General features: G+C 39.7%; 1 protein-coding gene and 1 non-coding gene across 2 annotated transcripts in view; one reads left to right on the forward strand and one right to left on the reverse strand.

Annotated features, from left to right (window-relative positions):
• Positions 1 to 24218, reverse strand: part of LOC145464784 (phosphorylase b kinase regulatory subunit beta-like) — a 31596-nt gene extending 7378 nt beyond the window's left edge. Inside the window, exons 1-24 of the mRNA XM_081448577.1 lie at positions 23931 to 24218; positions 22400 to 22541; positions 21155 to 21254; positions 18625 to 18732; positions 18488 to 18547; positions 18021 to 18157; positions 16565 to 16628; positions 15872 to 15967; positions 15292 to 15396; positions 13588 to 13680; positions 12367 to 12424; positions 11738 to 11821; positions 11244 to 11393; positions 9231 to 9337; positions 8033 to 8085; positions 7400 to 7493; positions 6533 to 6616; positions 5175 to 5279; positions 4645 to 4727; positions 3793 to 3883; positions 3302 to 3363; positions 2286 to 2471; positions 1507 to 1789; positions 490 to 558 (exon numbers count right to left, since the gene is read on the reverse strand). Of these exons, the coding sequence (XP_081304703.1) occupies positions 490 to 558; positions 1507 to 1789; positions 2286 to 2471; positions 3302 to 3363; positions 3793 to 3883; positions 4645 to 4727; positions 5175 to 5279; positions 6533 to 6616; positions 7400 to 7493; positions 8033 to 8085; positions 9231 to 9337; positions 11244 to 11393; positions 11738 to 11821; positions 12367 to 12424; positions 13588 to 13680; positions 15292 to 15396; positions 15872 to 15967; positions 16565 to 16628; positions 18021 to 18157; positions 18488 to 18547; positions 18625 to 18732; positions 21155 to 21254; positions 22400 to 22541; positions 23931 to 24033 (2517 nt within the window). The 5' untranslated portion in view covers positions 24034 to 24218. The remainder of the gene's footprint in view (positions 1 to 489; positions 559 to 1506; positions 1790 to 2285; positions 2472 to 3301; positions 3364 to 3792; positions 3884 to 4644; positions 4728 to 5174; positions 5280 to 6532; positions 6617 to 7399; positions 7494 to 8032; positions 8086 to 9230; positions 9338 to 11243; positions 11394 to 11737; positions 11822 to 12366; positions 12425 to 13587; positions 13681 to 15291; positions 15397 to 15871; positions 15968 to 16564; positions 16629 to 18020; positions 18158 to 18487; positions 18548 to 18624; positions 18733 to 21154; positions 21255 to 22399; positions 22542 to 23930) is intronic.
• On the forward strand, positions 1989 to 2061 carry Trnas-uga (transfer RNA serine (anticodon UGA)). Its single transcript has one exon. It is a non-coding gene; the product is annotated as a tRNA-Ser (tRNA).
• Positions 24219 to 24341: the final 123 nt, after the last annotated feature.

The following is a 24341-nucleotide window of genomic DNA, read 5'->3' on the forward strand; positions in this document are numbered from 1 at the left end:
CCTCCACCCCCCGAATATGCAGTTAGCCCATGAGCTCATTTTTAAGAGCTCGTTTTGCCATTTGTGTCGTTTCAAAATGTTTATTGACTTGTGATGTTCGTTTAACGACTGTAAAATTGGTTTTGTGTTTCACATTGTCATGCTTGGAGAGTTTTACCATTACCATGTAGCGTTGCTGTATACACCTAAGTTAGCTGCAACATGTTTTCAACATGAAAGCCCAAACGTCCACTGGATCATATGCCCCACACCCCGTTCCCCTCAACCTTCCTCTCCCCCCAGTACACAGACAAAGGGGACCTTAGCGATCGACACCACCTGGCAAAATCAAACCTGTTCGGCCAAAACATCATGGCGTCGAAATGTCATGGCCGAGTTCAGCCAGGTAAAACTCACATGGGGTGAGGCACATCATGCTGCACAAAATAGGGATATATGGAGACGGATTGTTGTTGCCTGATGTCCCTCATTTAAGTCATTTAATATTACCTGGATAGCCGCAGGAGTCAGCGGTTCGTATATTACTTTCTCTTCATGGCCAAACACACCAATTGTTACCTGAAAAGAATGAAAATGAAATAAATCAAATCAGTAAAAGAGGTATAGGAGCCCAAAAGGTAGCCTGTGGAAGTCTTCTTAACAGTTCGTACGTCGCCTGAATCGATAGCTGATGATGCAGGTGGGGTGGGGGTCTTGGGGAGACTGAACAGGAGACATCTTCCCTAAGCTCCCTTCAACCTTGGCTGGAGTATTCGTCGCGTGTACTCTGTGGTAGCGATGGAATTTGTAGCGGCCATCTCAGCCTCTTCTTATTCATCAGAATACATCATCAGAACCGACTGATGAATAAAATAAACTGAACCTTCTATTATATGGCAATGAAGTCTCGAAATAAACCCGAGCGTTTTGATTGGTTCTTTCTTGGCCATGAGGAGAAACGGTCATAAGCCGCGTATTTTTTGCGAGTTGTAACGTCGTCCTCTTGCGTGGTGTGGCAATAACTTGCAACTCCACCAGGACTGATTTATTGCGTTGAAGTCAAACTTTTCACGTAATCGAAAGAAAGCTGTTTGTGTCACACTCTGGAAGTCTTAGTTTTGAGGTGGAAGAGATCACATGACACTCATTCTGCAAGGTTACACCACGTGACTTATTTCAGTTCCTCCCGCAATAAGGGCACACAGTACTGTCGCACACAGTGACGTCAATTTCACCCTCTTAAACGCATTAATTATTCTTCAAGTTTAAACAAAGAAATCATGATCAGGACTGTTCTCGAATATCTGATCTTAATTGAGATTTTAACAAGTTTATTTCTCCGGTTTCTCCTTAGTTTTAGTTTCGATTGAGAAGATACATCAAACACTCAAGACAGTGTTTGACCGCATTCCAAAAACCTCGAAGTTCGTCAAAAATACTCCGCTGCGCGTCGTATCTTTAACTCTCTTCTCCGCGTTTGAAAATGTGGTGAGAGTCACGGTCTTTCGTGTTTGATATATTACTTACCACTTTACCGCTGACCAGTATAGTCGTGATACCAGGCGCAAGACTGTCTACTAGTTTTTTAAGCACCCCAGCACCCCGTCGCACCGCTGACCATTTCTTATCATATGCAGCCCTTTGATAGAGCAAGTCCACCCTATCCTTGAGAGTGCCTTCACGTGTTTGGAAATCTTCCCCATCTCGCTTTATCAACTCCTGTAAAACCAACATCTGTCGGTCTATCGTTGGATTGTTCTCCAGCTCGGCCAGGAGAACTTCACGTGATTTAGTCACCAGGTCCCTGGAACTGTATAAAAATGCGCAGTCTGAGAGAAGACTGGTTTGGAAAATAGGGGACATTAAGACAACAGAGACCGTCTACAAGTTTCGAAAGTGCTCGTACTGTAAGACGTAACAAGCTGATCCTACAAAATACATAAATTATCAATCCTACGATGTACAATAAACACAACAGTACGGTAAATGTTTTTGACTTTGCCTTCGGAGGCAGCGTGGCCGAGTGGTTTGGGCGCCGGACTTGAAATCCGGAGGTCGCGGGTTCAAGTCCCGCTCTGACCACTAAGCTGGAGTTGCTTCTCGGTAGACCCTAGTTCAATTCCTTGGTCATGTTTGTAAATGGTCAACTGGTCTGCCTCCTACCAGTTGGGATTTTTAAGCCTATTACGTTTAGTTGAAATATTTGTTTCCTTCAGTCTAAGTGGCATGCCTGAGAACTAGGTTGGTGTAGCTAAGCGCATCGACCACCATAAACATTTAACATTTAACCTTTTTTCGGTACTTACTTGCCGTCTTCCTCGTCTATTGGAATCACCTTGTCCTCAGCCGTCAGTGTCATGCTGCGACTCAAGCGAATGTGGTGACTCATTCTATGTCCCTCAGACGAGCCGGGAGTCGGAGGACTGGAATCTACTCCTTCCTTTTCTTTAACACGTACCTGGTCCAGTCCTCCTTCAGCTTCATCAAGGTCACTAAAAATAGCAACGACATCATTGAAAAATCCGGATTACGGTTTTGATTTTACCTCATGTCCCACCACGGGGGACATGAGGTAGAAAAACTCACTCGTCCCGAGCACAACTGAACAAAAAAAAAACCATGTTTTTCAGATTTTACTGAACATTATTCCCATCGACGCGACGCGCTCGCACTTTTGGTTGAGTCTCACGTCACGTGCAAGTCCTATGTACAAGCCGTTGTTTCTTTACTCAGTAAACAATGTGTCACGTGATAAGTTATTTGATACATCTCTTCCAATCCAATGCCTCATGATCGATTGCAAGTTAAGAACAAACAAAAGGCACCTTGCATACGGCTGGCGCGACCGAAATATAAAATGACCAATCAGGATTAAGAAGGCGGGAAAAACTCTATTATCCCGACGTCAATGTATGTTAACGGAAAGGCATTGCAGACTGGCAACTTTTGCCACTTGAGACGGCATTGAATATTCACGAATCGGCATTTATAATTCCCAAAACCATATTAGATTTTAGAAGGTATTATTTTGTGACTGCAAGTTTTTAATTTGGCGCCAAAAAAAAAATGGGTCACCCGCATCTAGCATCGCCAGGTAGGCAAATAGTTGTGTTGTTTTGAACAAAATATCTTGTTCGTCGTCAAATTAATCCAAATTAAACCCAGAAATCTCGAATTAAGTATTACAAGAGGCCAAAGCAACTTTGGTATCGTCTTTATTTTCGTGTCGTTTTGGTAGGAGAGTTCGGTTTTGATTGCCGCTCGTATTGAGGGAGCAGTCGCCGAATGCAAGGAGTGTTAGAAGAGGAAATCCAAACGCTACCTGACATCGCGGTCGGCTTGAAGGAAGTCCAAATGATCAATCACAGCTGTCGATACCAACGTCTGTGTAAAAGAATCGTGACAGTCAAGTATTGTTCAAGCAAATGAAATGGAAAAGCTTGAGGTCCAAATCAAAGGAAAAACTGCTATCGATAGAGATTTTAAATAAAGAGAAAGAAATAAGTGTAGTGACTGAAGAAGTAGCACTTCAAGGCAGTGTCGGTCCAAACAAGTGTGGAATCATCCAGGCACCAGGATATACCTTTGCATATTGTATCTTGCTATCTGTTAGCAAGCTAAGGGTCATAAAGCAGCTCTCGCAAGGTCTCACATGCATGACTCGATACCCTTTAAGGGAACAATTGAACAAACAACAGAAACAATACCCCTCGCCCTTAAACAATAACAACAGGTCTTTTTCTCACTTACTCGAACATATGTTTGAACAAGAAGAACTGAGTACGTAGAGACGAGACATTTTCTTTTACGCACCTGAAGCCTTCCCAGTTTTATTTTAACTCCTCCACAGAATCCTCTTTTGAACGAGGCCAACAGTTCAAGAGTCTCCTGGAATTGCTTGCCCCTTGTAAGAAAACAAAAGACAACGGTACGATTAATGCGATGTACACCCAACCATCTCATTGCTTTAAGGCCGGATATGACGGTAGAGCTTTCGGTCAAAAGAGTTCCCCAAAATGTGAACAAATGGGGTCACATTTAGCGACACATTTAGCCTTTATTCTTTATCTTACTCGTCTTTTCGAGAGACAATCCAGCCAGTTGCATGTCAACGCTAAGGAAAAGAGTAGCTCAAGCCTGTGAAACTACAGTCGAATCTCTACGGACACCAAAGGAGCCGAGCTAAAAGTCCGTATCATGAGGTGTTCATATTATTGAGGTCGAGATTAACTGCAGTTTGATTTCTACTGGACTAAGTGGACTGTCCGTTAAACTCATCAAGAATAGATGAGCTTGGTAGCAGGTGCCTTAAAGGTTGAAGGAGCCGGTGAGTAAGGGGGTATCCATGGCAATCCTGCGAGCGGCCATCACCAGACACACTGACACAGAGAACTAGTCAGTGGAATACTTACTGAGCCCGATACTTACCCAAGGGAGGGCAGAGAGGGAGCAGCTTAATAATTCGGTAGGCAAACATGGCCTTATCCGAGACCAGGAAACTAGCAAATCACGAGGTGGCCCTGTAGAAGGCTCAAAGGTCGCCCCTGAGCCGCTAGAGGGGCGACTTCTGATCGAAATTAGCTCGAGGTTACCCTTGCGTAAATAACATTTACCCCGGTGGGTTCGACTGTACTGCTCTGGAGACTATTCTTGATTACTACTCACCGTAAGTTCTTTTCTCTCAGTAAGAGACACAGGGTGGGTCGGCCCTTCATGTTCCAATTGTTTCGCACGAACGCCAAATTCGTCTAATGGACAGAAACAGAGAAAATTGCAAATGTGAATTGAAGGCATACATAATGGCAAAGGTAATAAGCAACACAATTTTCAATGCGTAAACTGAAGCCAGTACGTGTAACACTGGTACTGCCCATGGGGTGACAAAGAGAAAACAAAATTTCAACCATAAATCGCTAAGTGGAGCTTCTCAGCGGCTACAAATTACGTAAGCATGCGCAATGTGCGTTTTGGCAATTACCCCTAGGCCTGCAATTTTTACGGACTCATCTACAGGTCATGTTTTTCATCTAAATCTCCGAGGAGTGAAACTAAAGAAACGCAGTATTCGTATGTATTCTGACTGTGTCGTAAGTCTCATCTTTTTCTAACAATAAATTTTCGAAGTTTATCATTGGCTGGGATTTGTTTTCCTTTTTAGATTTAACGTTGGTCGTTGTGGTTTGACGCAGTTATACCTTGATTTCGTCGATAAGAAGAGACATATCCAGGGCCATGTAGAAATCAGTCTCGTCCAGAAGTTTAGGGTAAGTTGCAACCGTTCTGCCCAGAATACGGTAGATCTGCATAGAAAAAAGGAATGATGCTGGATAAACCCCATTTAGAGCGCATAATAATGACTATCAGAAGTTCTTGGAGTGCTCGAAGATTTACTAAAAACAGCACTGGGTCGAAACAAGAGAGTTGAGGAACTTTAACATTAAGAAACTTTTACCCTGAGAAGTTTAAAACGATTAATCAACCAGCTATTAACGATAAATGATCATTAACAGAAAGCATTAATTATAATAGCAAAGTTAAAGCTTCCAACGATAAATTGCTATTTTGCAATAACTGCAGAGATTTTCGCACGTCGATTGGCCAAATTCCATGATCAATTTAATAAATAGGTTCCATGTTGCCGTGCGTCTGTTCAGTAATTGATCAAAGATGACGTCAAAATGTAAGAGCATCATTGGCACACCCTGCTATCGTCTCGTGTGCCACTTTCTCAGTTCTATTTGTTTTACATAATAAAAGAAACAAAAAAAGAATGTTAGTGACATCATCTATGTGTCTTTCCTCCAAAAGATCATAAGAACCACTCAAAATGCGAGAACAATTTGACTTACATAGAACGGTTTTGAATTGAGTGTCATAAAACCAAAACCAAACCAACTACTTACCAATTCGACTACTCAGCCAACCTCAAACCGTACTAAAACCAAACCCAAAGTTATTCCCTGATTACTTTCGACACTCAATTGAAAACCGCTCTAAACGAAGACAGACATAAATGACGCCATCGCGCGCGGAGCTTGAAAATTTCGCTAATTAACAAATTGACGTCAGTTTTTTATGCGTCTGTCCTCTTACTGATGATAAATTGCGCCATAACATTGTCAAAGTGGCTGTGGAACCACGAGCCGCAGGCGAGTGGTTCCGCAGTAAACTTTGACAATGTTATGACGAAGTAAACTTGCCGTAAACAAAGGTAAGTGAATTTTATGTAAAATGATGCGAACGTTGTCAATAGATTTTCTCGCTTTTTGGTTGGCTACTTAAAAAAGTTCATAAAATCTTATTGGTTAAAAAGTTGACAGTTTAAGAGCTGAAAGTTGAACTTGAAAGCTTGCATAAATTAAAATTTCATCCGTCTGTACTCTTATTGATGATAAAAAAGAGCCAATCAGCGTGCGACAAATTAGACAGTTATTGTAAAAACTATTTTAGTTTACGGTTTAGCAGTTAGTCCTCGATGAGAGGCAAGTGGTATCTGAACTAAAATACGTGATCAATGACAGGCCAGAAACTGACGTCAGTTTGCTAAATTTACCTTACTAGTTCCCAGAGTTCCTATTGGCCTTGGTGGACGACCAGACAGACCGAGTTTACGATTGACACCGAGCCGCTTGTAAGCCTACGGAGTAACAAAGCAGTTTAAACATTGATTTAACACGATACTATACGCCAGCCATTTCCACCGGCTTTTCGATTGACTTACGCGATAAGTCTAACGTGTCCAAAATACCCAAAAAAATCCGTTTTCGAATACGAATTCTCTCTCAGAGCTTGGAAGTGAAAGGGTTGAGAGAAGCGGAGTAGAGTGGAGTGGGGTGGAGGAGTTAGTATTTTCGTGGTAGTGAGCTCGGTCCACCTTCGACAACAACACCCGAGAGGGTATCCCCTATAATGGCCTATACTGGGGCGCTACACCCGAAATGGACACGTTTTTCAGGCTTCAGGTGTAAAAGGGTGGGGATTTCACAAGTTGAGGTAAATGAAAGGGTAGGGAAATCGGTCGTCTTGATTCCAACGTGAGCTGAGTGAATAATACTTGCTTTTTTCGGTTAGCATCCCTTCTGATGGTCTCCCGTAATATGGTGCTTTTATTCCAAGGGTTTAGAAAAGGGAAACAGTGTTCTTAAATACGTGTGCGAAAGGGGTACCTTTTCAGTAAAAGGGGTACGAAAGGGGAACGTTTTCTGTCAAAATGGTACACAAAAGGGTAGGGGGTTGGACCTCGGGGCGGAGCCTCCCCGTATGAAACTTTGTAGAGTACCCCAACTCCCCCACCCGGGCACAACAGTCCGGTCTGTTCAAGTCAACTGCCATAAATGAATTATTGTCGATCTTGCAAGATTATCACAAGTTTATCAGTTTTATGACTGTCACGTGTTACCCTCCTTAAAGTCCTACCTACCTTCACTAGTTCTGACGGTGGCCAGATCTGTATGGGTTCGATCTGTTGTGGAGTTTGCGTCTCAATACCAAATGTCGCCAATGTAGTCTGTAGGCTGGAAAAGAAAAATATGAATATTATACAAAATAAGAAGCTCCAAAACTTGTGCGACTTACTCTGCACAAGACAACAGCAAACTCAGTCAAAGTCTGGTTAATGTGGCTTTTCAGGCGATTTTAACGAGCTGCATTTTTTTTTTTTAATTTTACGGTAGCGACTAGCTCTGGGAGCGTTCCTCTGAGGTGATCTGGATCAGGATCAGTGATCCAAGATCTGTCTGGATCATGGTGCATCAAAAGAACCGATGAATCCATGACCAGAGTGGATTCATCGGTTCCTTTGATGCACCATGATCAAGACAGATCTTGGATCACTGATCCTGATCGAGATCACCTCAGAGGAACGCACCCTTTGTGATAACTGCGACGACCCTACTGTAAACCACTCAGTGATGAAGGCTTCGTCATCGACGATTTTTGTTCTCACTTTTTCTGTCGTTTAGGTTTTACAATAAGCATTTTCAAAACCACCACATTTACTCATGATCAAGAACCTTCATAACTGAAAGCAACAAAGCACGTTCAAAGTTCTTACTTTCTGCTTTCCGTGATCAAAGAAACTTGGACCACTAGGTCAGAGTCCACAACCTTAAACAAAACAAACACAAGAGTTAAGCACAAGAATGAACACCTACATACATGTAAGTCGAATTCACTCTTTCTGTTAAATTAAATTTACAATAATTTTTAGAGAGGAAGCCACATATGCCTAAGCTGATTTTCATGAGTCTTCTATCCTGGCCGAATTGGAATTTGCCTGATGCTAGTTTTTGTGGAGGGAGGAAAACTGGAAAACCAGGAGAAAACCCTCGGAGCAAGGCGAGAACCAACAACAAACTCAGTCAACCCACGTTTATCACCAGGCCGGAATCGAATCCGGGTCATATTGGAGGGAGGTGAACGATCTCACAACTGTGACATCCCTACTCCCCTAATTTTCTTGCACAGGGCTAAACTATTGTTTATCTCAGATTTTTTCAATACTGCGCTCTTTCTTATGACCATTTTGGTCTCATTTTCCTACCTCTGTCAGTTTATTAGCGACCTTCAGATTCGCGTGCACCTGGTACTTAAGCTTTCGAATATCGCGTTTCACACCAATCTTTCACCGATAGGCTCCTTTTCAGTTGCCCAAAAACTTAGAAGGGAGAGGAATCTGGATTGAAATCGAAAGCCTACTCTTACTCCATCTCGTACTGCAAACGCTATCTAAAGGTCCCTACCAGCTCGAAATGACAACGACAGGCAGCAGTTTACGAGGTGCCCCAAAACGACAGTGCACGAGCCGCCTGGTTAGCTCAGTTGGTAGAGCGCCAGATTGCTGTGCGGAAGGTCGAGGGTTCGAGCCCCAGACCGAACCAACACTCAGGGTCTTCAAATAACTGAGGAGAATGTGCTACCTTTGTAATTACACCTGCAAATGGTTACACGTTCAAGCCTTCTATGATAAGGACTATAAACCGTAGGCCCCATCACCTGCATCTTAAGTGTTACTTGGTTAGTAGGGGACGTTAAAGAACCCACAAACTTATCGAAAAGAGTAAGGCACGTAGTTCCCGGTGTTGTGGTCTGGCCTTGTCTCAAGGGTTGGTGCTTCACATAGGGTTAACCTCATTGCACCTTTCCCCCTTGGACAGAATTGTTCAAGAAAATTGCTATGATTGTGACTATGAGTTTCTTCCTAGACTAATGACTGAAACAAACTCGATCAAAGCACTGGAAGATGCTTGTACCCGAAATGACGAGTATCTGTAGCTACTGTGACCAAAGCGATTTTTGGCCGAGTGGGACAGATGCCTTCCGATGGGGTCGATTTCATTCACGTCTAAAAGACCGTCATCTGAGGAGAAACAAACAAAACTTGGGTCAAGCAATCCGAAACACCGTAATTGAATACGTCTTTTCTACAGAGGGATTTTTAGAGAACGTTACTGTTTTAATATCATGGGTGACAAATTACTCCTTAAACTTGGTGCGAAATTTCAGATTTAATTTAAGAAATTACTTGATTGCCATGGCTACGTTTAGCGCGAAATTTACCTATAGATTAAACTACTCAAAAACCCGCGGTTGTAAGCGTAATTTGTCACATATGATATTAAAAGATAATCAAATGGTAAACTCTTGAAAGTAAGAAATATATTACTTGCATTTTGTCAAAATTCTAATAATTTCCCTCACCTAAATGGTACAGAAATTTTAAGAATTTTGAGAAAACGCGAGCAAAATTATTTCCTAATTTCACACGTATACTCATGTTTCAAAACTAGTTTTCTGCTACAATCTTTGGGTGTGTTCCTTTAGGATGACCCGGATCAGAATATATGAACCAAGATCACTCGGATCATGGTGCATCAAAGGGCACGACGAACCCGTGACCAGACTGGATTCATCGCTTCCTTTGATGCACCATGACCAGAATGCCTTTAAGCCATTAAGCACGGGCTTAACAAGAATTTCTGTAAATATTTTTTAGAAGCCAAAAGACCACATTTTCTTTTTCTTACTATTCCATAGCGAGTCACCGCTATATCAACGTTTTATTTTGAGAAACAAAATAATGACTTGCAATCTTATCCTTGAAAAAATGCTGAAAGGTTACTAACAAAGCAGAACTTTGAAATAGTTTTGCGCACGAAAATTTAGTTGACTGTTGTTGTTGTTTTTTTTTTTTGTCTTGGACGTTGGCAAAATTTGAAATACGACTTGCGCCGTACAATCTGGGCTTAAATAGATAAAATGGCTGGCTACGCCCCTGATCTTCTAGGCTCATTGATCCTGATGCGAATCCGTGTCATCCCAAAGGAACACATGCTTCTGAGGAATAACAAAATATGGAGATTTAACACAAATTCAAAGTGAATACCAAAATGGCCTGCTGTGACGCATCCGTTTACGTTCCTATACACGGGTGGACGAACTTTTCGAAAACGCTCACATCCGGAAGTAACACGTGACCGAATACATATCTAGCGGTCTATCTAGCCCAGGTTATCTGCGCATGCTTAGTCAAAACTATCAGCGTTTTGGAATGACGATTTTGTTTTCGTATGGACAGCAAATATCATTTGAACATGCTAGGTGTGGACGCAAAACGTTTGAAAACTGAGAAAACATGTTCCGTCCTCAGACGAAAACGGACAAGAGTCGATGGGGCCTGTATGCTTTACTTTGATCACAAATTTTAGCAGCAACTATGTCAGCCTTCGCACGCTCAACTCTCCCCTCTCTTGAGAAAATTAGATCAACACAGATCTCTGTATTGTGTCCCTAAATCTTTCTTGTCTGGTTTTGTAACTTTTGCAAGTCACAACTAATCAGGAGTCTGCAATTCTGTTTTTGTGTGAAGTCTCTGACCTGTGTTGAGCGGGGAAGACTTGACCGAGCGAAGAGACACGTTTGATCGATAGAGCGGTTTTCACTAGCGTGTCAAAAGTAATTCGTATTTGCTTTGGTTTTCCTTTCCTGTGCTTTGTGATTGGTTTACAAATATCATGTCACTTTCCCATCCAGTCAGAAGTAAAACCAAAACCAATCGTGACTCGCTCGCGCATGTTTTCCCGCGCTTTGTGTCAGCTACAAGCATTTGTTTGACTTTTCATTGGTTTACTGGACTGTCCGTGTAATTTGTGATTGGCCAGGGTGATTACTTTGATTATGATTTTACTACAATCAATTGAAAACCGCTCTAAGCCAAGGTACAATTGTGGTAACTGTTATATGGTTATTTGAGTTGTAAGTATTACATAACAGATTCATTATGATCAAGAGTGATTGTCCCCAGAGGAAAAGGCCGCCATCTTCGTCACTTGGCAATCGAACTTGAGAATGTGGCTTTTTCCTTTCTTTTTCCAGGTATATTTTTGGCACGTAGTAGTAATGCGGTATCAAGTCACCTAAAGTGAGAAAATGAGAAGAAAAAGTTTCAATCTGCATGACTCTAATAGGCTTTTAACAATAACTGTTTGATTTCTCGCGCGCTGATTGGCTCATTTTCATCATCAATAAGAGTACACACGGATAAAATTTTAATTTATGCAAGCTTTCAAGGTCAACTTTCAGCTGTCATCTTTTTAGCCACTTTGACAATGTTATGATGCAATTTATCATCAATAAGAGGACAGACGCATAAAAACCTGACGTCAATTTGTTAATTCAAACTACCATCAAACGTACCCACTGCATAATGAGTAGGTTAACTAACTGAACACGATAAGAATGAACACAGTTTACATCTTACCAGTGTCGTTGTTCAAAAGCAAACCGTCTTCTTGCAGTTTGTTGATGTACTTTTCCGCAGTTTCTTTATCATTCTTGAACAGAGCTGCAACGAAAATTTATCGAAAGCAATTTTTAAAACAATAAGCCAATGTTTTTAGCAACTCAGTAAGTTTACTTGCTATACTTTTACACAACACTGGGAGCTGATTTTTATTCCCATTCTTGAAGCAGCCTTGACTTTTCGGTAGTGTAACAGCTCTCCTAAACTTGTAATTCTATTTGTCGTCATTGCAGCAGCTGTTATTGTTTTGGGGCTAGGGGGCATTGTTTCTGTTGTTTGTTCTATTGTCCTCTCAAAGGGTTCCAAGCCATTCATGTGAGACCTTACAAGAGCTGCAACATGACCCTGACTTTTTTGCACACCTACTAGTTAGTCATGCATGTACAGGGGTGTGCTGTCATGTACACTAGAACTGGACATTTAAGCTACTGCCGGTGCAAGATGCTAACCTACTGCATGTAAATACAAAACTGAACTTTTATATCTGTGAACTTGTGCACGAATCGATTTCGTTGAGTACCACAGTTTGCCTGACGGCTACATGTACAGGCCGTGTACCTATGATTAACTTTAATGAAAAACATTACCATCTAGTGCAAGATAGATGAAGAAGATCGGCCATTCGTTTTCTATTCCATCAAATATCTGTGAAATGTTCAGATAGAGCAAAATATCAGTTTGAAAACAATGGTTTCACTAGACACTATATATAAAGTAGGGAAGTCCTAAATCAACAATTGCAATTATTTTGGGTATTTAAGCGGTCACTACACTCTTCACTCTTTGAGGTATACTGCAATCCGCAATTTTCATTGGTGAACTCCTAAACGTTGTCCACTTCTCTGATGCCATACGATCTTGCGCGTAGCCTTAAAAGGAAAAAAAAAAAACCACTCGTCGGGGTATATTGCAGATCCGCAAATCTGATTGGTTCCTAAACGTTGTCTATTCTCCAATGCAATACAATCGTAAACGTAGCCTTAAAAGGTAAAAGAAAAAACACTTGTCGGGGGGTATATTGCAGATCTGCGAATCGGATTGGTTCCTCAACGATGTCTATTCGCTGATGCAATACGATCGATCGCGTAGCGTTAATTACCTGCTTTTCACTTAAAATACCTAATATAATTGTAATATTTACGATTTTGTACAGCTCTCCTCCACGGTGTTTACTAAAACAATTAGACTACTCGTCCTTGTACTTTATCAGTGAACTCTAGCTCGAGTTGGCACTGTTGGTGTCCTAACATCATGTTGTTTCATAACGATGACGATGACGATGACGATCACGATGACGGTGACGATCACGATGACGGTGACGATGACGATAACGATGACGATGACGATGACGATGACGATGACGATGACGATGACGATGACGATGACGATGACGATGACGATGACGATGACGATGACGATGACGATGACGATGACGATGACGATGACGATGACGATGACGATGACGATGACAATAACGATGACGGTGATGATGAGTAAAGTCGGCTGTGCCTCGTTGACTATTCGTCTAGAGAAAACTACGCAGTAGTCTCACTGTTCATCCAAAGAACCACGAGTTAAAAGGTTTCTACGAACAGGCAGCGAGGCGCAGCCGAGGTGACTATCGCTCATGCAGAATGAGATAAAGTACAATGTAATTGAGCCTTTGCTTCCTCTACGAAACCAGCATTATAATGTATATAATTGCTCTAACACAAATGATCGGAAATTTCGCTTTCCTTGTTGATTATTTGGGCTGCTCTTAACATTCAGAAGTATTTGAAGCAGTGAAATTCAATTAACAGGATTACCTGTAGTTCTCTCTTTTCATAATATCTGCGATTTTTGTCTTCCAGAACAGTCCTGTAACCATCACGTAAAAAGCGCTTTAGTCCGTAGAATCCCTGTAAGATCAAGCAAATTGAAGGCAATTTACATTATCGACACCAGCAACAGTAAATGAGTTTCGTTAAGAGACTGTGACCGTTCATCCTATCCTAGTAGTGACTATTAAACAATTAGGTTATTCGCTCTCGATTTCTATCGCGTGATAGTTGATTCGGGCTGCGCCCTCGTCAACTATCACGTATAGAAATAGAGAGCGAATAATCTAATTGGTTTAGTATAAATCTACTCGTCGTTCAAACCTTTATCTAAATCCTCTTTACAGACACTTCAAAAACGCCAAGAAGCGGCCGTCATTAAATTTTTTGTTAACAAGAACACACTGTTACGCTACTCACTATCTATCACAGAATAGATAGTGAGTAGCATAGCCAATCAGAGAACGGCATTCGTGATAGAACGCTAGTAGATTTATACTAATGACTATTACATCGCACCTTCCCCCTCCTCCCCACCTCCAAAAAAGAATAATAACGAATTCACCCAAAAGGTCCGAAGCGTTGTGTAAAACTACTTTTCAGATGATGCAATAAATTAGTCCCTGAATTAGTTTTTCCCACCAGAGTTTGGAGATTTAATTAGCTCAGATAGATGGCACGTCACTCTGAAACGATTTTAGCATTTCTCAAGTTTCAGTCCCTTTTGAAAGGACGGTTCAAGAGTGTGGAGATAATGGTCGGGGGGAGAAGGGGCGCTATAGGAGGAGGGGAACGAAAGGACCGTGTGCTGGGGAGAGTCACAATCTATTTAGAGGGTCGGAGTGGGGCAAATTTGAACTGTCATCTGAGAATTGCCAGCTGTCAACTGTTAGTTTTTGAGCTGATACAGTGTAGTGGATATCAGTCTGAGATCTGCCAAATTATTTGATAGCTGAGAAATGGGTTGAAATTTTAAGCAACTGCGAAATATTTAACTGATAACTAATATTACAGCACTCCCATCCAGGCCTAATCATTTTAGCACTGTTTTTTAAAAGAACACAAGTTTTGAAACTGCATGTTTATGAAAAAAAAAATCCTAGCTGTGTTTATTTTTAATTCTGATGAACAAAATAGAGGCCCGTCATTATACATACGACCACGAGTTGTCAAAAAACCTCTTTCCTGGTACCGTATTTATTGGACTTCTTCAATGTACAGGAGAAAACAGAAAAGCCATATAACAAATAATGAATTCCAATTTTATTATAACCACATTTTAAGACTATGAAGTACGGGAAGCATTCTTTGAAATGCTTGGGTCCTGTGTTGTTGTCTAAACTGACAAAGGATGAACGTGGTATGAGCAGTCTTAACGAGTAGTCTTAGCGTAGTATGAACAGTCTTTAAGCGGCAAATAAGGAAAAAATCCACGTGCAAGAACTGCTACTTGTGCACGAACTAACTAGTGAACATACAAGCATGTCAAGGAAATTGAGTATGTTCTAGTTTTTGGGATGAGCTTTTATCGACTAGCAACTTTGAGTAATTTATTCATAATTTGTAATTTGCAATAATTGTATATATATTTCTTAGTTCTTAATTAGTGTCACCAATTAGTGTGAGAAACGCTAGAACGATTGACACTGATATAAAGTCTCCTTCTACTACAACTTCTTTCCTAATTCCTACCTCCAATTTTTCCACAACCATAGCTTTTGCTTGCTGACACAAAGATTCATCTCCTACAGCAAAGGCTGGAAATCCCGTGATTGTCAACAGCGACGCATCTGTCACCTGTTAAAAAATGGCAATGAAACCACCAAAGCAACTTAATACTAACGATAATTTTCGACTTAATATTTTATTTCTAAGATTGTTCTGTTTAAGGTTTACCTTAGTTTACAGCCCGGATTATTTATAACCCCTCTGTTTAAAAGCCCATCCAAAACCACTTACGCCCGGGATTAAACGCAAGTATTGTTAAATTAGTACTTCATATTTGGCAGGGTTATTTCACATTTTCATATTACTTCATATTTGACAGAATTGTGTGCTTTGGTGACTTTTTACCAATGAGGACACTTTGTGATGCTTATCTTAAGGAATTTGAATCTCATTAGCATTCAATCCTGGATATATCTGTCCAAAACCCCCTTACGAAGTTGTCTAAGCCCAAGGCTGAAGTAGTTTATGGTACACCATAACTTGAAAGGTTAACAGCTTCAGCGAGTCAGTTTAAGAGGTTGAACACATGAGAAAATCATCAGACCTTAGACGAAGATGCCACTGGCAGCATAGAATGCATGATAGTGTAGTTCCTGTTGTGAGCATCAGGATCAACATAGATAACAGAAGATGAGGTTCCCTGCGGGATGAACAAAACAAGTTACAAATAAACAAACTTAAGGTAGCAACTAAATTGTACTCCTGTCTTGATTTTGCAAACACAAGCCCATGATTCTAACAAATACAAGTTATGAAACCACAAATTTATAGTATGAGTTTTACTGGATGGTGATAGCGTGGTTTTCCATAGAGCGTCCAAAGTAATCGCATAATTACTTTGGTTTTGGTTTTGGTTTTGGTTTCACTACAGATTGAGATTGGCTGAGTAGTCTAATTGGTAAGTAATTGGTTTGGTTTTGGTTTTACGACACTCAATTGAAAACCAGCCTAACCAAATTTACATACTGAACAGTGTACATGTATAGCAGAAAAAGGTTAGGGATTCCTGGCCTAGTACATGTAGGCCATTGATTAGAAGAATTTATTAAGAAATATGAAATATTGGCAATCAGAAATTAAATTAAAAGTAATACCAATTGATATTGTTACTTGTTTCGTCAAAATAAAATATTGGAGGGAAAAAACAAATCATGTTTGACACTTGACCCAGGCAGTGAGGGCCATATATAAAGTAGGCTTACTTATCATTGAAGACGAAAAAATTGAAATTACTGACCTGCATTCCATAAACATTAAATCCATTTATAGCCTCAAGAGCAGCCTTAGCCATACCGATAGAACTGGTAAAACAAACAATATTAAACAGGCAGTGACAACTAGTTAATATACTTGTATTGCAATAAATTTTCAATATGAAAAAATATCATTGTAACATATTACTGTTAAGTATTTCTTAATCATAATATCACTTACATGTAGCCATACATGAAGTTACTTACAAAATAGAAAACATTTTCCATGTTTTATAGAAAGATGAGTGAAAGTTTGGGAGACAGAGGAATGCTGTGGGAACACTAGCCCCATGTGAGAGTTTATACAGCTTGCTTAAGTTCCCCCAACTTTCAAGAGGTTCAATAACCCAAGAGAAATATGGAGAAAAAGTTATTCATTTCTTTAATCTACTAAACCGTTGAGGGAAAAACAATGTAAAATTACACAAGACAGGTATTGTGATTACCAGAAGGTAAATTCTCTTTGTTGGCATCATTTTGTTTCAAAAACTTGTGGCAGTAAAGGACGGGACACACTAGGCGACAAGCCACTGCGACACGTCATGGGGACAAGTCCCCACAACAATTCACCTCGTGTGACACGGTTAATTTTCGTGAAAATCATTGTTGCTGCAGCAGATTTTGACGCTGCAATCAGTTGCACGAATTCAAACCAGTTTGAATTTGTGCGACTGATCACAGCAACAAAATTAGTGAAAGCAGCATTGTCACACCATGTGTACACTTCCAGCAACAAGTCGCTGTGACAAAATATAAATGAACCAATGAGAGAGCGTCATATATTGTACTCCCTGGTCTGCCATATTGAATCAGAAAACTATTTCACATTACCCCTTATATGAAACCACTGTGTGTACACCGAACCAGCGTCATGTCGCAGCGACTTTTTTTGCAAGCAGTACACACGGAGAGACTTGTCGCAGAGACCTGTCACAGCAACTTGTCACCTAGTGTGTCTTGGCCTTAATAACTGTAGTTTGTGTTCCTTTTGAGTGATAGAAGTACTAGCAGCGTTTAGCATGCGCTACAAGGTCAGAGCTGTCGTTAAGTTTTGACTCAACTGAAGCCTTGATCTTCACACCTGCAACCAACTTGTTACCTTTTGAGTAAACTGTATCAACTATAGTCCAGTTCACCTGTAACAACAAGGGACCATCACACATACTCAGCTGTAGCAGATGTTATGGGTTACCGCCCTCATTGACAGCCCTGAAGGGTGCCTTCTGAAATTTAACAACTACAATGTACTAATAACAGCCATTGACGACTTTTGGCTGGAATATAAAGTAGATGAACAGATTTTTCTTTATGGTGCCAATTGAGATGAAAATGTCAATTTTGGGGGTCATCTGGTACCTCATGCATTGCCAATTACTCACTGAACTCTGAAGGCTCCCTCATAACTGTACATTACAGATGTACGTGTACCCTGGAACCCACCTTGCATTCAATTCTTTGTGCCCTACATTTTCCTTACTTCCTCTTTCCCACATGCTGTAATCAGGAGTTCTATAAGCACGTTCAATGTAGTACACCAAATTCTGAACAAAGTTAACCTCATCACTGGTATAAATAATCTGTCAAAAAAGCCATGAAACATTAATTTGAATTCTACATACATGCACATGTATACAGGTAACTGTATCTACAAGAAGCATTAATGTACATGGGAAAAACAGACAGCGTAGTGAAATAAGCATTAATGTGCATGGGAAAAACAGACAGCATAGTGAAATAATAACTAAAAAATAAAGTACTGTAATTTTTAGAACAGGATGTGACAATGGAATTCAGAAATAAAATTGAAGGGTGAATTTGAAGACACCCACAAAAACAAAATAAAAACTTCTAAGAATGACATTTGTTTAAGATAAATTATTCATACTCAAGTTATTACTAGTCAGTACCTGTAGTCCTGATGCAGTCATTTGCACAAGGGTCAGAAGATAAAGTGATACAGCATCAATCTAAAATAGACAAAACATTATCTCTGTCAAATTATTAGTCAAATACAAAATTGTATGAAGTGTAAGATGTATTTAACCTGAAGATGAGCCCATTCTAAGTCTGAAGATATTGCATCTCCTGTGTTGACATTAAACTTGACATGAAGGGAATTGTGCGCTGACTGGTTCTTCTTGAATTGTTCTACCTATGGAAAAAAAACTTGAATCAGTAAAATGAATGAGTAGTGACTGTCATAGTGGACCGTGAAGGATTGAGTAGTCTTTCAGGATGATACCAGAAACCCACACTATGTGAATACAATATACTGCCATGGATAAAGTTATTAACTTTTAATTAGTGGATAATGTAATTGGGTCTGCCAAGACAGATTAGCTGCATAATGACTTTTATCTAGTGAATAGTTATCCAAAATATGAAGAACTATGCCCATGTTCTGAGCCGCTATTTCTTGCCATCTTGTCTAAGAAACACAAAGGCACTACATGTAGACTTACTGTCACAGGGCTGCCTGTAATTGATCTTTTAATAACCACTATATTCATTTGCAAGATACAAATTAGATACAAACAAACTCAATTACTGGACAAACAGACAGACAGACAAACAGACAGGCAGACAGACAGATAGACTGACAGACAAGCTGACTAACTGACTGACTGACCCACTGACTGACTCAATGACTGACTGACAGACTGACAGACTGACTGACTGACTGCCTGCCTGACTGACTGACTGACTGACTGACTGACTAACTGACTGACTGAAGACTGACTGAAAGACTGACTGACTGATTGACTGATTGATTGATTGATTTAGATTGATTGATTGATTGATTGATTGATTTTTAACATTTTATGATTATCATAACATCACTTACATCACTTTCACTACAAAACGTAAGGTTAAAAAAATTACATTACAAGAGGTAAGATTACAACTAACACTTAATACATAATATATCCAGTCTTGCTTTGAGGCTTACCGCATATTAAACAAGAAGATCTGTTAGATCTTACAACCGCGCTTTTAAAATTTAACTGTTTTCTTAGCACTACAGTCGCAATGCAGTGTACATTCCAAAAGCAATCCTTGATGATTCATTGATTACTGTAGACACCACATTACTTGATCAACACAAACTCTATTATTGCACCATCAGTCGTAACCGGTGTGAAATCTCCGATGATGTAATAGTCCTAATCTGGAACTTTCTTCGGGATACGTATGGGCATGAAGATACGAACACTATTAACAACAGCTTTCTTTCTTAAAAATCATGATTAAATTAAATTTTTTTTTCCCTTGAGTAAAGGGCTAGCAAAGAAGTCACACAAGTCACATAATTCAAGAATTGCGTTATCCACGGCTTTCTTTAGTACGGTGGTTGTTTCCCTACCAATGACGTAATCCTTGCACGTTCTGACAAGTTCGTTGCTTGGCTTGCAATTATTTAATTTTCCTTCCGATCTATGAACTGGCTGCGATGAAACCGTCAAAGGATTTACTTCATTTGCGTAAAACCACAAGAAATACTCACAAAATTACAAATAAATTAATGACCGTCGCTTCTGCCGAAATAAACTTGCAAAGTAAACACGATCGTATTTGTCACGTAGCGAAAGTGAAAGCTGCAACATCAGCGCATTCCATGGCTGACGTAATACCTTTTTTTAGCATAATTATTATTCCCTTTAAATCCAACGCTTTGATAAAACGAAAAGAAAATATATTTTACCCACAAAAAAGAAAACAATATCCGTAAAATTGTCCGTGTATTTATGTTTTAACAGCTTCTGGCGGAAAAACATCACACGTTGCGTGACTCAAAGTTTGGCCGAGCGGAGGTCTGCGTCTGGTCACCGACAAAAAAAAAAAAATAAACCATGGGTAAACCTAGAACCGCGCTTGGCCCATGGCCGCGCGGTTAATTATTACCATTTACAGTAAGGAGAGGAGCGGCTTCCATAGTGAAAGAAATTTTGCCTTTTGGCCTTTAGAATATAAAATTGATTTTTGCACAATTAACTTGTCTTTAACAAATTCAAGAAAGTGAACAAAGCTTGGGGGTTTAAATTTGATCCTTTGTAGGAAGATGTGTCTCTTGCCAAGAAGGATGTAATAATTAAGGATATACATGTTAGGATTATACTCAAGTCATCAATTAGCAAACATTCACCACTGTGATTTTTCCACCAGCTTATTACTTCAAACCAAAACTTTTGAATTACAATACAGTTGGCTAGCATATGGGATAGTGTTTGTAACAAATCACAATGTATGCAAAGAGGAGAGTTTATGATCTTCATTTTGTGATTGATTGATTGGTTGACTGACTGACTGATTGGTACATGTTGGTATAAACTACATGGTATAGAGTATGTGAAACTCTGCACTTGTTCAGGATTGAACGCTAACGAGATGCATACTCCTCATGAGGAGCCTCACAAAATGTCATTTTCATATTACTTCATATTTGACATTAATACATGTATGTGTGTTTTGGTGACTTTTTAACAAATGAGGACACCTAATGGTGCATATCATAAAGAGCGTGCATCTCATTAGCTTGCGGTCTAGAACATACAGGTGTATCTGGTGAAACTGACCTTGTCAGCCTGCCTCATGTAACAGAACAGGATTCCTCGCATACATTTCACAACAGACTGCTGAAGTTCATATGCTCGGCCTTTGCTGTCGTCAATATGTCTGCAAATGAAAGCATATTTTAATATGCAATTACCCTACACTGTACATTTCTTTTACATAAAATAATGAGTCATGCCCCTTTTCAGAATTTATTCTTAGCAGGACCTCATACAGGTCCAAGTATACAGGTAACCTTAGCGTTAGCAAATTAACTGTCACAATGGATATTGACAATTTCTTTCAAGGGACCTATGGATACTTTTATAATGTACTGAGTTATTATAATTAGAAATTAAAATATAGCATTATCTACTCAGACTGATGTTTATGTTAATACCAAATGAAATGACTGTCACTGAATATTATGTACATGTAAGACTTCCAGACACCATTAACACATCCATGACAACCTACTTTGTCCGGCCTTGAGGAGACTAGAATTCCTGTAAACCTCTATCTCGGTCCATAATACTGACACTCAGTGATACTCTGTCTGTTTGGTGTCCAAAATTTGAATAGGTTTCATTGCATTAATAATTAGAAAACAACCCTAAGAAAATATACGTGGTGATTGGTTAAAAATCGTGTTTCTATAACTCAATAGAAACACAGAGCTAGCATGAGCTGTTGACGTAATCATGGCGTGAGCAAAGAGAATTTACATTTTGATGATCAAAATAAACATTAAGTTGTTTCTCTTTTTTTCATTGCAGAGTCTTCTAAAAGAAATAGAAAACATGTACTGTGTTTCTGTCGAGTTATAGAGGCGCTCGTGAAAGTTTGGGAGAACTCGAAAAAGCTGTGGAAACACTTGCCTACGGCTCGTGTTCCCACAGCACTTCTCGTTCTCCCAAACTTCCACTCATGTTTCTATAACTCGATAGAAACATGGTACATGTTTTCTACATATATTTCTTAAATATTACTACTCTTCCTATATAGAAGATGCTTGTCTATCATATATTACATGTACAAGTGCTTCCCATAACTACTACCTACGGTCTTCTAAAAATGTAATGAGACACTAAATGTCTAACCTCTCAAGTAAATGTTCATGTATATACATATAATGCTGACCACAAGAGCATGCCTTTCACTCACTAGAAGTTTGCATCTCCCATGTGGGTTTCATTTTGTAGTGCTGAAGTACTATGAGAGTGACCAAAGCCACTGACATTTACTCTTTATAAATGACAGTTACAAACCTGTAAGCCAGTGCCAGAGCCCACACACCCATGGCACAATAAATGCTGTCTCGAACGTGACTTTCTTCATTTTGTACATTATTTGTGTACAAAGGAAACAGACCAATACTTCCACTTTGATACTGAAGAATTTGTTTCTTCACTGCATCCAAAAGAAAATAAATAATAAGATTAAATGATTAAGAAATAAATAACCTCAAAGGACAACAGAAGGCTAGAAATAATATAAGACAAGCAGTGTAGAGATTTCTAGAAAACAGAAAAAGAGAAATTTTCCTTCCAAAGTATTCTGAAGAAAACAGCCAAAACCCATGGTCATTTTTCAGAATTGAATGGCATTTTGAACATTTCCACTGGTTACTTTCAATATCAGCTACTGTGGCAATATATGTTGTCACCACATCAATACAATTTTCCATGTTTGGTTATTTCCTGCGGCAGTTCACAGAAACATAACTAATTCTTTCGTATTGATGTCTGTGTAAAAAAATGACGGAGTTGGATAGATTTCCATGAACCTCCATAGAAGATAGCAAAACAGAGAAGACTGCATGTGTGCAGTGGTGTCACAACATAGCAGCTGACATTCCTTTTTTGGAAGGACAGAGTAGAAAAGATCTTCAAAAGTTAGAAAAATTTTCCCAGGTTTTGGCTGCTTTCATCAATTTTGCTGAGACAAAATTCTTCTTTTTCTTCCTGTTGTTTACAAATCTTAGAAATTTCTATAATTTTCAGCAGTTATATAAAACAAGTGTGACCTCTAGCTTCCTGTTTGGCATGCGTGCAAGTGAAGCAAGAATCATCTCAGTAGTGGAGGCAATTAAATGGTAGATAGATAGAAGCCTTGCAACACCATTGTCAAGTCAACTTTTTACAATAACTGCAGAAGTTCTTGTGCACTCATTGACTAATTTTTATTGTCGATAAGCAGACAGACACATGAATTTATAATTTATGTGATGAGTCAATCAGCGAGGGCAGACCATTTGACAATTTGTTATCATTTGTCAGTTTTTCATGCGTCTGTCCTGTTATTGACAATGAGTTTCGTCATGACATTGTCAAAGTAGTCTGTGGATCCTCTCGGTTATCGCCTCGTGGATCCACAGCTACTTTGACAATGTTAAGACGAAATTCATGATCAGTAACAGGACAGACGCATGAAAAACTGACATCAATTTGTTAACTCTACATGTAACTATACATGCAAGTCATGATGGCTGATCCTGATAGAGACAATCGTTTCGGTATGGGTCCTACAAAAACAGCCTGACAAATTCAAAAGAGATCTGATGTCCTTAACCGTGTGCTCAGCCATGAGCGTTCTATATCCAGCTGACTGCCCAGCTCTGCGGAGCTTAAGAGATGCCCTTGTATGACGACGAGTATCACTCACATGAACGATCAGTCAGTGGTTCCAGCTGGTTCGGCCTTCGGAATCGAATTCTTGTCACAAATTCAGGTCAAGTTTCCGCGCAGGCCTATGTTAATGCACTAGCTGTACACTTCACGTTTACTTCTTATCACTTACCTCGTCGATAGTAGACATCCAGATAATCCCTCCTGTCCTCTTCATCCATCTTTTGTATCAACTCTTTCGACCGTGGCACGTCCGCCATGTTTGTTTTTTTCATGCTCGTATGGTAATCTGGGTACTACATTGAGGAGACTTATGCACCTCACCCCTCGCCAAAGAGTACGAGACGAAAACTTGTAATTTATGGAATACTGGACAGGACTTTTCTTCTGAAGTCCGTATGTACGCTCTATAGTCTACAATGAGCCCACTTCAGATACGAGGTGATAAACAACAAACGAGTCGCGTAGCACTGAGTTTATTATCCAACAAAGACGAATGAAATAATTGTTTTATAAACTCTTTATCGACTATAGGATATGGTCATTTCAGTTTGATTTAAACAGAGCGATGGTATGAAAACTC

Source organism: Orbicella franksi, chromosome 13, assembly GCF_964199315.1.
Source record: "Orbicella franksi chromosome 13, jaOrbFran1.1, whole genome shotgun sequence".
NCBI classification, from domain to species: domain Eukaryota; kingdom Metazoa; phylum Cnidaria; class Anthozoa; order Scleractinia; family Merulinidae; genus Orbicella; species Orbicella franksi.